Source organism: Lathyrus oleraceus, chromosome 7, assembly GCF_024323335.1.
Source record: "Lathyrus oleraceus cultivar Zhongwan6 chromosome 7, CAAS_Psat_ZW6_1.0, whole genome shotgun sequence".
Lineage (NCBI taxonomy): Eukaryota > Viridiplantae > Streptophyta > Magnoliopsida > Fabales > Fabaceae > Lathyrus > Lathyrus oleraceus.
This window is the reverse complement of record NC_066585.1, coordinates 257,700,450-257,715,950: the sequence shown is the minus strand read 5'-3', so window position 1 is coordinate 257,715,950 and position 15,501 is coordinate 257,700,450. Positions and strand designations below refer to the sequence as shown.

The following is a 15,501-nucleotide window of genomic DNA, read 5'->3' as shown; positions in this document are numbered from 1 at the left end:
AAAACAAAAATGAGGTGAAAATGAGCAAACCACGTGCAATGGAATTTTGAGAAATGAAGAAAGGAATAAAAATAAGTTAGTTTATATACTGAATTAATGAACATACAAGAACAAAAAGCCTTATATTAACCTAACGGTTCCGAAAACAAATGATGCAAGCCCGAAGGCATATGCACTTCATGACCTCTACAAAGTTTGACATGTTATGAAGGGAAACCAAACTTTTGAAACTCCATAGTTCACGTCGTCAGTCTATAAAGATGCTTGAGTTGACTATCCTTCATAATGAACATAACGAGTATAAATGGCGAAACCCATAGAAACTCTCAAGAAAGATCTTCCTCAGGTTATATAAAACTCAAATGTTCGTTGTCTTATCTCGGCCTCTACAAAAATCACCCTCACATTATCCAAAACTCAAAGTGTTTATCTCATCTTGGCCTCTATGAAAGTCCTCCGCAGATTATCCAAACCTCGAAGACTCTTCGTCCCATCTCGACTTCTATGAAAATCCTCCTCAGATTATCTAGAACTTAAAGACTATTCGAATCATCTCGGACTCTACGAGAGTCCTCTTCAATTTATTCAAAACACAAAGAATATTTGTCTCATCTCACTATTTATGAAAATTCTCCAAAGGTTATCCAAAACTTAAAAACTATATAACCTTCACAAAGGTCTCTACTTGGATCACCCCAACTCGGTACAAACTGAATCACTATAAGGTTCTTTTAATATGGCTCTCACCCAAGGGTGTGTCATTTAGGATCCAACCTCCAATTTATCATGTTCTTCCAATTCGAGGCTCCTACCAAATTGTATGTTATCATCAAAAACTACTCATATAGATTCAACTCGATTCAACAATTCAAATTGATACATTAATATATTTATAAAGAAAAGTAAAATTTAGAGAAACCATGACATCTTATGATTTTCCTTCTACCTTGACCTCAACTGTTGGAACCACTCGATTTTAGCCAGCGTTTATTAAACTATGTTTTTGAAGAAAAATATGTTCTAAAGTCTTGGTTAACTTATTGCTTTCTTCAATGAAAAATCACATTACATTGATAATCTCTTAATTCTTAAGTCCGTAACATTATTTTTTTAAACAATATATTTAGGATTTAGAACATATACGAAACTCATAAAAATACTTATTATATCACTAAATAAAATAAATAAAATAAAATTATAACATTAAGATAAACATCAGTTTTCTCAAAAAAAAAAAAAAAACATTAGTAAAATAAAAAGAAAAAATTATTGAATGTTAAGGACAGCTGTTAATTTCTCCACTGTATAAAAATTAAGACATACCGAATAAATGTTCCTTTTCTCAGAAAAGTAATGTTTCTATTTTTCTTTATATAAAGAAAAATTATTAATGTTCCCTTTCTTAGAATAATTAATGTTCCTTATGTAAATTAAAACAGTTGTTAGCAAGTACTTCTCTAAATTTACTGTCACAAATCTCACTAAGGAAACTCAAAATTGATTTCATTTTATGGCATTATTAAGATATGCCGAATTTCATTTTATTCCAAATTGTATATAGCATTCATATACTAGTATAGAATAGAATCCAACTAATAATAAAAAATAAATATTTTAATTAATAAAAAATAAGACCATTACTTTGTCACTTAGAGTCATATATAGTAAAAAAAAGTAGAAAAAGTTGCATTAAAAATATAAAAAATATATAAAAAACGCGTTTAATGTTGAGGCTTGTACTCTTCCAAACAGAACCTCAACGACCAGCTTTGAAGGTTTGAACACAAAACCAACACCAATTGTTGTTTGTTTGACAGAAGAACGTGGTAGAAGAAGAGAGAGAAAATCACACTACACAATCATCATCATCATCTTGCACTAGAGAGAGAAAGTGGTGTCCTTTGACTGAGCCAGCCGGCATAAGCCGTCTAAGGTTGTTGTCTGGTTGATGATAATGTTTTTTTTAATGTCTTAATACGCGTTGAATTTTCCATCACACTTTTCTCTTTTCTCTTCGTTCCAATTCTAAGGTCTCTCAAGTAATTTTCTTTTTTGTGTTTTCATTTTCTTTATAAAATTTTATTCCATGTTTTATAAGTGTTCTCATTTTCACCCCATAACTTGAATTTCATGCCCTTTATTTTCTTCGTTGGAAAAATGTTTCCTTTTAGTATTGGGATCTGAATTTCATGTTTGTTTGTAGTTTTCTGCTTCAGAATTCAATTGGGTCAGTTTGGGATTTTCAAATATTGGATTCAAGGTAGAAAAGTTCCAATCTTTGCTTTTGGGTTGAGAATAAAACTAGTGGTTGTAATTCTATTTAGTGTGTGACTATGTTCATGAGTTTTTGTGGGGTTGTTAGAAGAACTTTTGCTGCTCTTGAAGGGTAATATTGGAATTGTGATATTACATAGTTGAAACATGGGTTGCTTATGTTCCAAGAGTTCAGCTGTAGAAGACAGCAATGAAAGTACCTCAAAGAAATTGCAGTCAAGTAGCACAAGAGCTTCAGAGTTGAATGTTTTGAGGTTGAGTTCTTCCAAGAGGGTTGAAAGTGGAGGTGATGTGAAAGTGAAATCAAATGGATCAGTGCAGTTGTATGATGATCAAAATGGGAGGAAGAAGAAAGTTGAAAAGCATGAATTGACTGGAATTGATCATCCTGGATTTGGAAGGGTTCCGAAGGCTATAGAAGCCGAACAAGTTGCGGCTGGATGGCCGGCGTGGCTTTCTTCTGTTGCTGGTGAGGCTATCAAAGGATGGATACCGCGAAGTGCAACTACTTTCGAGAGGTTACATAAAGTAAGTTGCTGGCTTTTCTGTTCTATTTGTATTTTTTTGTTTTCACCACCGATATCCGGCCCACTGGACCGACTAATCTGTTTCAGGGTGAGTTCTGGCATCAAGTGGTTTAATTAGACTTATATAACTCAATATATGGTTCAATGTTCTTTTCTGTTTTTGGTGAAAATTCTATGATGTTCTTTATGATTGATGATATGATAGTAGTCTTTTGATTTAACTGAGTAATTTTTATGATATTCTGTTATGTAGATTGGGCAAGGAACTTATAGTACGGTGTATAAGGCTCGTGACGTAACTAATCAGAAGATTGTTGCGTTGAAGAGGGTGCGGTTTGATAATCTTGATCCTGAGAGTGTCAAGTTTATGGCAAGAGAGATACATATTCTGCGTAGGCTCGACCATCCAAACATAATAAAACTGGAGGGTTTGATAACCTCGGAAACATCTCGTAGTTTGTACCTTGTTTTTGAGTATATGGAACACGACTTAACAGGACTTGCTTCAAATCCTACCATCAAATTCTCCGAACCGCAGGTAGTAATGGTTCATTCGATTTTCTCGGTTGAGAACTTGAGATATGGCCAAATTAATCATTGTGCGACTAGGACAATTTTCACCTTTTAAGCAAATTTTTATACGAAGATCCTAAAACTTTTTTTTTGTATGACAGCTGAAATGCTACATGCGTCAACTTCTTAGTGGACTGGATCATTGTCATAGTCATGGTGTTCTTCATCGTGATATAAAGGGCTCAAATCTTCTCATTGACAACAATGGTGTTTTAAAGATTGCAGATTTTGGTTTGGCGAATGTTTTTGACTCTCATCACAATATTCCATTGACAAGCCGCGTAGTAACACTGTGGTACAGACCGCCAGAACTTTTACTCGGAGCAAATCATTATGGGGTTGCAGTGGATTTATGGAGCACTGGTTGCATTCTGGGGGAACTGTATACAGGCCGGCCCATTTTGCCAGGAAAAACCGAGGTATGATGTTTACGAATCTACTTTCCATCACTTTGTAAACGATAAAAGTGATGCTAATACTAGCGTTGTAGGTTAATGAATGTACAAGGTATCTAAAAATTGGTTTTAGTTCCTTGTAGGTTGAGCAGTTGCATCGGATTTTTAAACTTTGCGGCTCGCCATCTGAGGACTATTGGCTTAAGTTACGGTTGCCACATTCAACAGTATTCAAGCCTCCACACCATTATAGGCGATGCGTTGCGGATACATTTAAGGAATACTCATCAACTGCTCTTAAGCTTATAGAGACCCTACTTTCTGTAGATCCATCAAATCGAGGGACAGCAGCAGCTGCTCTGAAAAGTGAGGTATGCTGGTTTTGGTTTATACTTCCAACAAGTGATTATATAATCTGATTAAGATTAAGTCACTACCTTCTCCGGTGTAATCTTAGTGGTGTAGATTTCCTGCAGTTAAAATCAGTAATACTCTTGATTCTGCATTTTGAACTTTTCTCCATTTTTTGACAGTTCTTTACATCAGAACCTTTGCCTTGTGATCCATCAAGTTTACCAAAATATCCTCCTAGCAAAGAGATTGACGCTAAAATGCGAGATGAAGCATCCAGAAGGTACCTGATTTAGCTTATTTTTTATAAGTAGAGGAAACAAAACTATGATATATAGGCCTATTTCTATAAGATGACTGATATGAATCAATTCTTTTTCGTAATCTTAGGCAAGGAACGGTTGGAGATAGGGAACAAAAGGTTGGCTCATCGGTTAGACAAGAAAAAGCACCTAGGGCCGTTGTTTCAACAAAAGACAATGCCGACATGGGCGCGTCAGTACAGGTAACTTTTCACCTGTGCTTTTTTCTACTGCCTTAATTTCTATCCCTTTCCTTTCTCACTTTGTTGTCTGAAGCAGCAGAAACACTATTCCTTCTCGAAGAACCGAAGCGAATTGTCCTATCCGCATAGAGAACACGTGTCCGGGATTGCAGGTTTCCCACACAAACAATCAGAAGATGCTAGAGAAATGGAAAATAACGCATCCGGTCATTTTTACAAGAGACCTTCCCATTCAGGCCCATTGGCTCCCGGTTCAGGCTGGGCAAGGGGCGTGAAGGAAGTTGATAACGGGCCTACTGTTTCAAACAGAGTGAACCTATCAAAACTATCCGGGCTCGTGGCATCTAGAACTTTGACGTCCGAAGATCAGGAGACAAAGCCAGTTCCGTTTCCCAACAGAAAACCAATCGAAGTAAGAAAGTCCCTCGAGGCGACTAGTGGGTCCGAGTCAAGAAGAAGGCGGGATAAAAAACGGATCGTCGATCACAGTCAAATTGTAAATAGAAGAGTCCCGACCGAAAAATCAACTCCGGTTAGTCATTATTTCTTGTTTTTCTATTATAAAACAAGTTTTGCTGAATATCTGAAAATAGCGATATTTGGGGGTCTATTTCAGGACGGACATGGATCGAGTGGAAACAAGATATACATGTCAGGTCCATTACTGGCATCATCAAACAACATGGATCAGATGCTGAAAGACCACGATCGAAAGATCCAAGAGTTTTCAAGACGAGCGAGAGGTGAGAAAGTCCGTGCACAGCGAAAGTAGTCGAAAATTTCTGTTTCGTCAGCTGCATTCATATGTTATTTCTATGATAACATTTATTTACCTCTCAAAAAACACTTGAGAAAAACAAACAAGTAGCAAGAGGGAGTGCATTCACTCTTTACTGTAATATATCATGTAAATTTCAGGCTCTATAACAACAAATTTATCTTTTTCTTACTATTGATGTTTCAACCATACATGATAATATAAGCAATGCAATTAACCTCATATGTTTGGATATTTTAAACTGAAATTGTTATTCTGTCCAAATCAAAAGCTACAAAAAAAAGAAAAAAAAAGAGATATAATGCATTTTATTATGATCCGCTTCATTACGTATTTTTTTATCAATTCAAACAACCAAACATAAATTTGTTCCAACCAAACATAAACTATTTTATTCACGGGACAGAATATGCTCATGTCATGATGTAATTGAAGTCAAGTTCAATCAGATCAGAGTTACAATCACAAGAAAGTAACCAAAGAAATGGACAAATGTGTTGAAATAAGGTGCATCGGTCACATTATTGAACAATGATTATAAGGCCCAGTCAATACCTATTTCTCACTTTTTAAAATCTTTAGATGATTCTCAAAATGCACTTTGGAATGAAAACATTATACCATTTTTGGTCCAAAAAGACATATCTAGAGGGGAAAAAAAGAAGTTTTTTTACCTGTACTTCTAAAAGTATTTGCAGGTTACGTTAACACAGTAATATTCACAAACAATCAGAAACTTATAATCAACAAGCACCAGTGGTCTAGTGGTAGAATAGTACCCTGCCACGGTACAGACCCGGGTTCGATTCCCGGCTGGTGCATTTTTCATTTTAGAGCCTGTTTTTTCTCTGAGTCTATTATTGGATTGGATGTTTCATTTGTTAAATTATTGAATATCTACTGAACTTGACGGTGTTTTAACAAATATTTTAACTAAGAAACAAATATTTGATTCTTGTTATGAAAAAATTGAAGGTATAATATGTAAAATTATTGATTGATTATTTCATTAGATACATAGTTTAATTAAGGAATGGTTTGATTAGCATTAAGTTTTTATTGTTAGAATGTAAGAGAAAGTTGTTATTGAATAATGTAACTTCGAATTGTTGTTTATATGAATGATCAATTGCTCATATAATAGGGAATCATACTTCTAACTAATTACCTTATAACTATTCCTAATTAGTTTTCCTATTAGCCAGTGATATTCTAACATACACTACCCTAATCTAAAACTAGCAAAAGAGGTTCTATGATCCACACATTAGATTCATACATATTATCAACAAGATTCAAATGACATAACATCCAATTCGTGTTCTGATGTAGTTGAATGACTCGAGCTTCACTAGTTTAGTTAGCACATCTGAAAGTTGCTCTCATGTGATACAATGCTTCATCTCAATTGTATCATCTTTAGTCAAGTCCCTAAGAAAGTGAAATCTTACATCTATGTGCTTGCATCTTCCATGCATCACCGGGTTCTTTGAAAACTTGATTGTGGAACTATTGTCACACATGATGACTTTACCTTGGCTTTGAGTTTGACCAAGCTTGTGAAGAATGCTTCAAAGCCACACTGCTTGACAAGCACATGAGGCTGCTACAATAAACTCAACTTCAGTGCTCGAAACAGTCATAGTGGGTTTTCTTTGAAGACCATGATATAGGACATGATCCAAGCTTGAACACATACCCTGTAGTATTTTTTCTATCACCATTATATCTTGCATAATCAGAATTTGACCATCCTTGCAAGACCATCTCATCATTCATTTTGTACAAAAATACCAGGTTCACAGTTCCCTTTAAATACCTTAAGATTCTTTTTGTAGATGTCATGTGAATTTCAGTTGGTCTCTCCATGCATCTAGCTACTAAGCATACTAAATAGGCAAGGTCAGGTCTGGTAGCAAGAAAATACATCAAGCTTCCCACCATCTACTTGTAGTTTGCGACATCAATTGGCTTGCCATTTTCATTCTTGGTCAACTTACAACCTGACACAATAAAATTACAGACCTTATTGTATTGATCCATGCCAAATCTTGTGAGTATTTCATTTGCATATACTTGTTGGCAGGTGAAGATTCTTGTACTTTCTTACTCTATTTCCACCCCAAGAAAGTATCTCATTTACCCCATATCTATCATGGCAAACATCTTCCTCATTGATTCCTTGAATCCTTCAAACATTTGTTGATTATTTCCTATATAAATTAGATCATCTACATACAAGCCGACAATCAATATCTTGTCCTCACATTACTTCACAAACAATGTATATTCATGAGGGTACTTTCAAAATTCTCTTGATTGAAATATGCTTCAATCTTGCTATACTAGGCCCTTGAAGCCTGCCTAAGGCCATTCTTGCATGCTACAAGTGCTAAGAAAGTCCTAATAGTATCCCATCTTTCCACAAGAGAAAAAACTTCATTATACTTTATTCCATGTTATCGTGAGTACCCTTTAGCCACAAGCCTTACTTTGTATTTCTCTCCTTCCCTTTTTTCATTGCATTTTGTTTTGTATATCCATTTGACACTAACTTCCTTACCTACTTGTGGTAGATTGACTAGATTCCAAGTATCATTTTTCTCAATACTTTAAATTTCAAAGTCCGTAGCTTTCCTCCACTTCTCATGCTTGACTGCTTCATCATAATTGAGAGGATCATTGCTGCTACAAATCACTGATAAGTTGTGTAATTTCCCTTCTTCCTCCCCTTTTGAGTTTCTAACATAGTCTTTCCTTTGAGCATTGTTTTCTTCTTCAATTTCACTATACTCACTTGCACTTTCTACATTGCTTCCTTCATGCCGAGAGCCATCATTTTCAACATGCAGTCCATCATCAATCACTTCAACTTCATCACTCTCCATGTCTATTTCATCTCTATCAATATTGTTGGTTGATTAACTTTTGTCTTCTTTGTCATGCTTGTTCCATTCCCAACTTTTTGGTTCTTTAAACACCAAATTCTTGTTGATGAGGATCTTGTTATTCACAGGATTATAGAGCTTATAAGCCTTTGATTCTTCAATAACTCCCAGGAGAACACACTTTGTATTCTTGACATCTAACTTATTTCCGTGTACATCAGGAATATGTACAAAAGCTATGCACCCATACACCTCGATGTGATGCACTGAGGGGTTTAAACCACTCCATGCCTCTTCTGGATTCATGTTCTTCACAAATAATGTTAGACTTCTATTGATTACATATGCTGCGTATTTAGCTGTTTCAGGCCAAAAGCTCTTAGGAGCATTTCTATTTGTCATCATACTTCTGATCACATTCATCAGAGTCCTATTATTTCTCTTTGATACTCCACTTTTCTGTGGAATATAGGCAGTTATCAATTGCCTCTTTATGCCATGAAGACTGCACAAATCGTGAAAAGCACTTGATGTAATCTCTCCTCCTCTATTTGTCCTAGGAAATTTGATGTAGAGGCCTAAATCTTTTTCTACTAAGGATTTGAATTGTTTGAAAACATCAAAAACACCAGTTTTTTCATGCAAAAAGTAAATCCATGTATTTCTACTAAAGTCATATGTGAATGTAATGAAATACTTGTTTCCCCCCGTTTGATGTAGGCCTGATAGACCCACACATATCTGAGTGGATTAACTCAGGCTTTTCTTTGGCTTTCCATGTGGCTTGCATTGGTATGGATTCTATATGTTGCTTTCCCATCAAACAATCTGGACAAGTCTCCTCCAGGTCCTTTAAACTTGGCATTCCCTTCACCATCTCCTTGATGCGTGTGTCAAGGCCTTTAAAGCTCAAATGGCCATATCTACAATGCCACAGGTGTGTGACATTATATGAAGAAATCTTCATGCACTTGGGAAGAAAAATACGTGCAGACCCAACAAAAAGTATGTTGGATGATATATTTGTGCTCATGATCAATCCATTATCAGCATGATGTACTTTGCAACCTCCATTTTTGAACACTATATTTAGTTCCTTTTGCATTAGTTGACCAACACTTAGAAGATTATTCTTCAGGTCTGGAAAGTAATACACATCAATGATTACTTGAGTGATGCCATTCATATGAAGCTTTAAATTTCTCTTTCCCATCACTTGCATCTTTGAATCATCCCCTAACTTGACAAAATCATGAAATCTTTCATCGAAATTGAACAACCATTCTTTTGTTCCAACCATATGATTACTGCATCCTGAGTCAAGAAACCACACTTGATTGTTGGTTTTTGAGTCTTCCTTTTGAGACACAAGTAACAACTCTTCACTTTCATCGAATTCAACAAAGTTGGCATCATTCTCTTGCCAACTTGGACATTCACTTTGATAGTTTCTTATCTTGTGGAACTTATAACATTGGATCTGATATCTACTTAGTCTTCCTCTACCACGACCACAAAAGCCACCATGTCCCATACCTCGATTGTTGATGCCACCACGACCATAACTTGTAATCCTTAACACCTGTTCATCCTCGTTTTCTTGATTGATCTTCATCCTTTGCTCATGCACCAAGATACTACCAGATATTTTCATGGGGCCTTGATACTTCTCGCGCATGGAATCCCAAATATCGTTAGCTGTGTCGCGATTCATAATTGTTTAAATAATTGTTCAATCAATTACTTGAAACAAATAGTTATTGGCCATGAGATCTTTGAGCTTGCTTTCTTCTGCAAGTTTTCTTTGTTCCTGCATTGCATCTGGTGGTGCAACCGTAACACCATTATCTACCAATTCCCGATACAACTTGGATCTAAGGAGATTCTCCATAAGCATGGACCAATGATCGTAGAATCCATCAAATTTGAGAATTGCTGGTGTCAAGAATTTTAATGAATCAACCATGGAGATGATTCAAATAAGGGATTGGTACTAGAGGATAACAAAAATAACGAATTTCTCTCACCAAGATATCGAAACTACATTTCTTGAATGAAAGAGGCACACCTAGATCATCAACCAGTGTATAGATACCACTTGTTAGAATGTGAGAGAAAGTTGTTATTGAATAATTCAGCTTCACGTTGCTATTTACATGAATGATCAATTGCTTATATAGCAAGGAATCACACTCATAACTAACTACCTCATAACTAACTCCTAGTTAGTTATTCTATTAGCCAGTCATATTCTCACATTTATGTGATTATTTTGAGCAATTACTCTATTATCAAAATTGAAAATTATGTAGACTTTAATGGTGGTGTAGTCCAATTGTCGAATTTTAATGGGGTCATAGTCTCTAGATAGTTTTTCCTCTGACGTTTGATTGTTGGTTAACATAATTTTTGGTGTTTAATTGTTCGAGTTTGACATTCTTCTCTTTTACAGTGTTTGATATGGATTATTTGGTTACTTTTTCAATTGTCGGATTTTCAAATCTGCTACCTGTGTTTTTTGAATCACTATTTATTGAGCTTTCTTTTCCTTAAACTGATTGTACTTGGTTGTTGTTTTGGTGATGAGTTAGTTTTTCATTCTCCAATTTGGTCTCTCGGTCTGATTAATGTAAAATAGTTGTGATTGCTTGCTGTAACTCGTCAATTAGTTGTTGACTAAGGAATTAGTTACTATGTCAGTGACTGAGTTCAATCACCCTTGTTAAAATTCGGGCTTAGTGTTAGTCATATTTCACAACACTTTTTTTTCCAATTTGGTTTCATGCCCATACTTGATTGGCTAGGTTGTGCATGTGATGCGGTGAATGTTTATCCCCGAATTTAAATTCGTTTTATAATTTTAATTTTCTTATCCTTTAGGATTGTATTTACACTATATTATCCTTTTGAGTTGTTATTTTTTTTTGTTTCATTATGTTAGACTCTATGTCCCTTGTTTTTATATAATGTTTCTTTTTTGTTTTATTTATTTATAATGTTTAAAAAAATTGAAAATTATGTGAGCATTTGATTAATACTTATCAATTGTACTTTTCAAACCATTATGTCAATAAGAGAACTTTGTCTCTAGGCTACAAGTTCATTAACTCAATCAAAAAGTGTTAAATAAGAATGTTAAGCTTTTGTTGAGCTATAATGAAGGTGAGAAAAATACAAGAAGAAGGGGTTGAATTGCGTTGGCTTTCTCTTTCTTTTCAGAAATTATCTTATCAGATTTTGAACACATGGTCTAGAATCTGAATCAAAGTTAAGTGATTAGCAGTAGATTAAGCCAATTCAGAGGTAGAACGGAAAGAGAGAAAGACACAAGCAGTTATACTCGTTCCTCCCACAAATTGAGAATAGTCCAGTCCCATTGCATTTTCAAGGGGCTTTCACTATAACCAAAACTGATTACAATTGCATAAGCATAAAACAATAGACTTCAATGCTCAAACACACATGTAAGAGACTTCTAATGTTCAATCCCACTAGCAAGATACTTTAAATACTCAAGCACACAAGCAAGATACTTCCAAAGCTCAAGCACACAGAAAAGATACTTCTAATGCTCAAGCACACAAGCAAGAGACTTCAAATGCTCAAGCACTGAGCAAGAGACTTCTTAAACTCTAACTTACAGTTAAGAGATTTTGAAAAACTACACTTGATATACAATCAGAGGTGTAGACAAAATACAACACAAAAAGACTTTTTAAGACTTAAGAATTTCTAGAATATACAAGTGTTAAGAAATTATAAGTTAACCTTGTTTTTTTTGTTTGACAGGATAACCTCTCTTTTGAATGTCAAAAGTTCATTGTAATTCTTCAAGTCTTCAACTCCTTATATAGAGATGAAAAAAAGAGTCATTGAAGGGTTTTCACAAGAGAGTCATTGAGAAGCTTGATTTATAGACATTAAGATGTTTCTTGATATGGTTAATATCGTTGAAAGCTTATTTGAAATCCCTTTGCTACAAAAGAAATTATATGTTGCATCCCAGTTGTCTTTTGCAGATTTTAGCTTAATTATTCACGTGATCAGAAGAAGACAAAATGCCATCGGAGTCTAATTGTGACCTATCAGAATCTCCTCGTTTCTTGTGTTGACTTGATCTTCGGAGTCTGAATATCTAGAGGCTGACGCTTCAGAGTCTGGATCTTGAGAGGCTGATATCATTCAAAATATGAGTCTTTAGATCTGATCTTCAGCTTCTGATCTTTCAAAATCTAGATCTTTAGCTTCTCTTTAAATGTCCATTCTTAGTATCAGTACCAGATTCTCTTCAAAAAAATTAGTATATGGTCCTGCACACTTGACATTTGTTAATATACCCTATTTGTCTTTAAATACCTTGTTATTCATCAAAACCTTAGAGATATGGTACAAACCTATTTTGTTCCAACAATCTCTCCATTTTTTATGATGACAAACACAAGTATTTAAGAACAATGGTTGTTAATTTAATTAACTAGTTAACTTTAGGGTCTGAGGCTTGTAAACCCCCTAGTCTAATAGTCCAAAAGGTGAGGTTTATAAGCTCCCCCTAAGTTCTATCCAGGTTAATTAAATTTTATCATTAAAGCACAAAAAAAATCTTCAGAATTTAAGCAAAAACTAGTTCTTAATTATAAGATTTAGGCGCTTAAATATATATATATATATATATATATATATATATATATATATATATATATATATATATATATATATATATATATATATATATATATATAATATATATATATATATATATATATATATATATATATATATATATATATATATATATATATATATATATATATATATATATATATATATATATATATATATATATATATATATATATATATATATATATATCCACCCCTTTTTGTCATCAACAAAAAGAGCAAAGAATAAGGAAGAAGAAAAAGATACTGAAGAAAAAAAATTTTAAACCAAACAAAAGAGTTATCATATTACACAAAAAATTTCAAAGAAGTTAGCAATAAAGGACAACAAAAGGTACTAAGCTTAAAGTCTAGGGTATTTTCTTCAAAATCTCCAAGATGGATTTGATGTCAGACCCCATATCATCTTGCTTGGAAACCACAAACTACAATTGAGTATCCATTTTGTCTTTCTTATCATCTACTGCAGCCAGTTACTCCTATAATTACGCATGCCTCTAACTAGTATAAGCAACAGTCTCAGAAGTGAAGTACTTAAGGTTTTGCATAACTGAGTCCACAAAGGTTTTGAGAGTATCCCACTAAGCAACATAAGCAATTGTGTTAGATGTAGTGAGTCTCTCAACAACCAATTCTTGTATCCTATCATAGAAAACAATTCTAAACTCTTCCATATGGGTTTGGATATTTGGTGGAGGGTTTATATTTACGGTTTATGGAAAGGGTGAAGGGATATGTGAGTTTATTTCTTCTGAAAAAGAAACAGGTATTGTGCCAGAACCTGACACATTATCTGCATCAGATGGTTAAGGGTTAAATTATGTTTCTGGTATAGTTTGGTCTAGTGTGGCTTCTGGTTGGGGTTGGTCTACTAGTTGAGGGGGTTACGAGTCATAGATTTTTTGTTCAGATTCATCTTCAGGTTGAAGTTGAATTTGATCAAGTGTTTTTAAATCTTCTGATGGGGGTAGGTTATGAAAAATAAGGTGAGGGTCAAAAGGTGTGGGTTCAAGAGGTATGGATTGAATTGTTGTGACATGTATATGGTTGAAGTCTGATTCATCATAATTATAGATTAAACTTGATATAGATAATGGGAAGGGTATGTTTATGGGTTAATCAGGTGCAACGATGGTGTTAAGGTGGGTAGATTGTTCATATTCAAAGAGACATGCTAATTGGTTATTTTCAAATGAATGTTCTAAAGAGAACTCACCAGCTAGGTGCCTTAATAGTACATCTAAAACAAATGATGTATGGAAAGAGTATAGAATCTAAGAAATTATGTGGGGATATGAATCATCAGAAGGTTTAGGAGAAGACATGACAAGTCCTAAAGTTACCTTGTCATGTTTTGGTGAGGAAGTGTGTTTAGAGGATTGGGTTGGTGAATTATGAAGGGTTGATGTTTTTGTTTCAGGTAGAAGATTGGAAGAATTTAAAACTGACTCAGATATGGGATTATAAATCATACATATGGTTGTAGTTTCTACAACGTCTAAAGATTTTTCACCAACTATAGCTTCAACAAGGATGTCTTCTTCCGCACCAGCTTCCATAGTCTTTGTAGCTTTGTCATCAACACTCTTCAGAAAATCTTCTACATTAGCTTGAACTTGCAGATCTTGTTCCTTCAGAACTTCAGCTTCAGAGGGATTTTTGAAAGCTTTATCCTACAAGGCAGATGAAATCAACTTTTCTCCTTCCTCAATAGATTCCTTCATCAAGTCATGAGCTAACTTGCTCACTTAATTTGACTTCCTGACCAAAGGGTGATTATCTTCCTCATCCTATTTTTCTACTTCTTCTTCTTCTTCTTCTTCTTCTTCTTCTTCTTCTTCTTCTTCTTTTTCTTCTTCTACATGAAGAATAATCTTTCTTACTTTCTTAGTAGGTGCTGGTTTGACAGAAGAAGAAGTTGTATTCAGGAGTCTTCCCAGTGGTTCCACTTTTGGTCTTTGTAGGCATCAAGATAGAAGAAGAGACTACTTTCTTTTCTTCCTTATTAATAGATGCATAAGACTTTTTCTTGGATGGATTCTAAACCTCCTTCTGAGTTTCAGGAGCAGTCTGCTTCCTCATCCTTGATGGTTTATAGAAATTTTTAGGAGCATATGAAATGTCATTGATAGTCAAGAGGACATCAATTTCTTCTTTTGTCAACTTGATATACTCTAAGATCACCTATGGATTTTCCATTTTGGAAATAAAAGGAAAATCCTCAAGGTAAGTAGTCTTGCCACTTCTGATGCCAATACTTGCTTCAGGCTTCACCATATCCTTCTTCTTGATTATATTCATATTACAAAGAAAGATAGCAGATAATGTTACCATATGTTTCTTCTAGATCCTGAGTGGCAAAAACTTTCTTCAGAGCATCAATCAGTCTGCTCTGACGGAATAGTTCGGATAAGAGTCTGGCATAAGGAACATTCTTCTTGTGATGATTTTGGATTTATTTGATAGCATCACACAAATGGTTGAAGATGTAAACATCCAGGTTTAGCCTCTCATGATTCACCAAAAACCAG

General features: G+C 34.6%; 1 protein-coding gene and 1 non-coding gene across 5 annotated transcripts; both read left to right on the top strand.

Annotated features, from left to right (window-relative positions):
- Positions 1-1,724: 1,724 nt before the first annotated feature.
- LOC127101406 (probable serine/threonine-protein kinase At1g54610) lies at positions 1,725-5,574 on the top strand. 4 transcript variants are annotated; one of them, XM_051038823.1, is made up of 9 exons: positions 1,725-1,933; positions 2,204-2,802; positions 3,055-3,339; positions 3,476-3,793; positions 3,913-4,140; positions 4,303-4,403; positions 4,511-4,625; positions 4,699-5,157; positions 5,242-5,574. In XM_051038823.1, the coding sequence occupies exons 2-9, from the start codon at positions 2,422-2,424 to the stop codon at positions 5,395-5,397; spliced, it is 2,043 nt and encodes a 680-aa protein (XP_050894780.1). In that variant the 5' UTR covers positions 1,725-1,933; positions 2,204-2,421; the 3' UTR covers positions 5,398-5,574. The 4 variants fall into 4 exon arrangements, with proteins under 4 accessions (XP_050894780.1, XP_050894782.1, XP_050894781.1 ...); XM_051038825.1 differs by having other exon boundaries at positions 1,725-2,802; positions 4,705-5,157; XM_051038824.1 differs by having other exon boundaries at positions 1,725-2,802; positions 4,702-5,157.
- Positions 5,575-6,153: 579 nt separating this feature from the next.
- TRNAG-GCC (transfer RNA glycine (anticodon GCC)) lies at positions 6,154-6,224 on the top strand. The gene has a single exon. It is a non-coding gene; the product is annotated as a tRNA-Gly (tRNA).
- The last annotated feature ends 9,277 nt before the right edge of the window (positions 6,225-15,501 follow it).

Coding starts and splice junctions, on each gene's coding strand:
- LOC127101406 (XM_051038823.1), top strand. CDS start 2,422: ATGGGTTGCTTATGTTCCAAGAGTTCAGCTGTAGAAGACAGCAATGAA. Junction 3,340..3,475: donor TCAAATTCTCCGAACCGCAG/GTAGTAATGGTT, acceptor TTTGTATGACAG/CTGAAATGCTACATGCGTCA. Junction 3,794..3,912: donor TTTTGCCAGGAAAAACCGAG/GTATGATGTTTA, acceptor AGTTCCTTGTAG/GTTGAGCAGTTGCATCGGAT.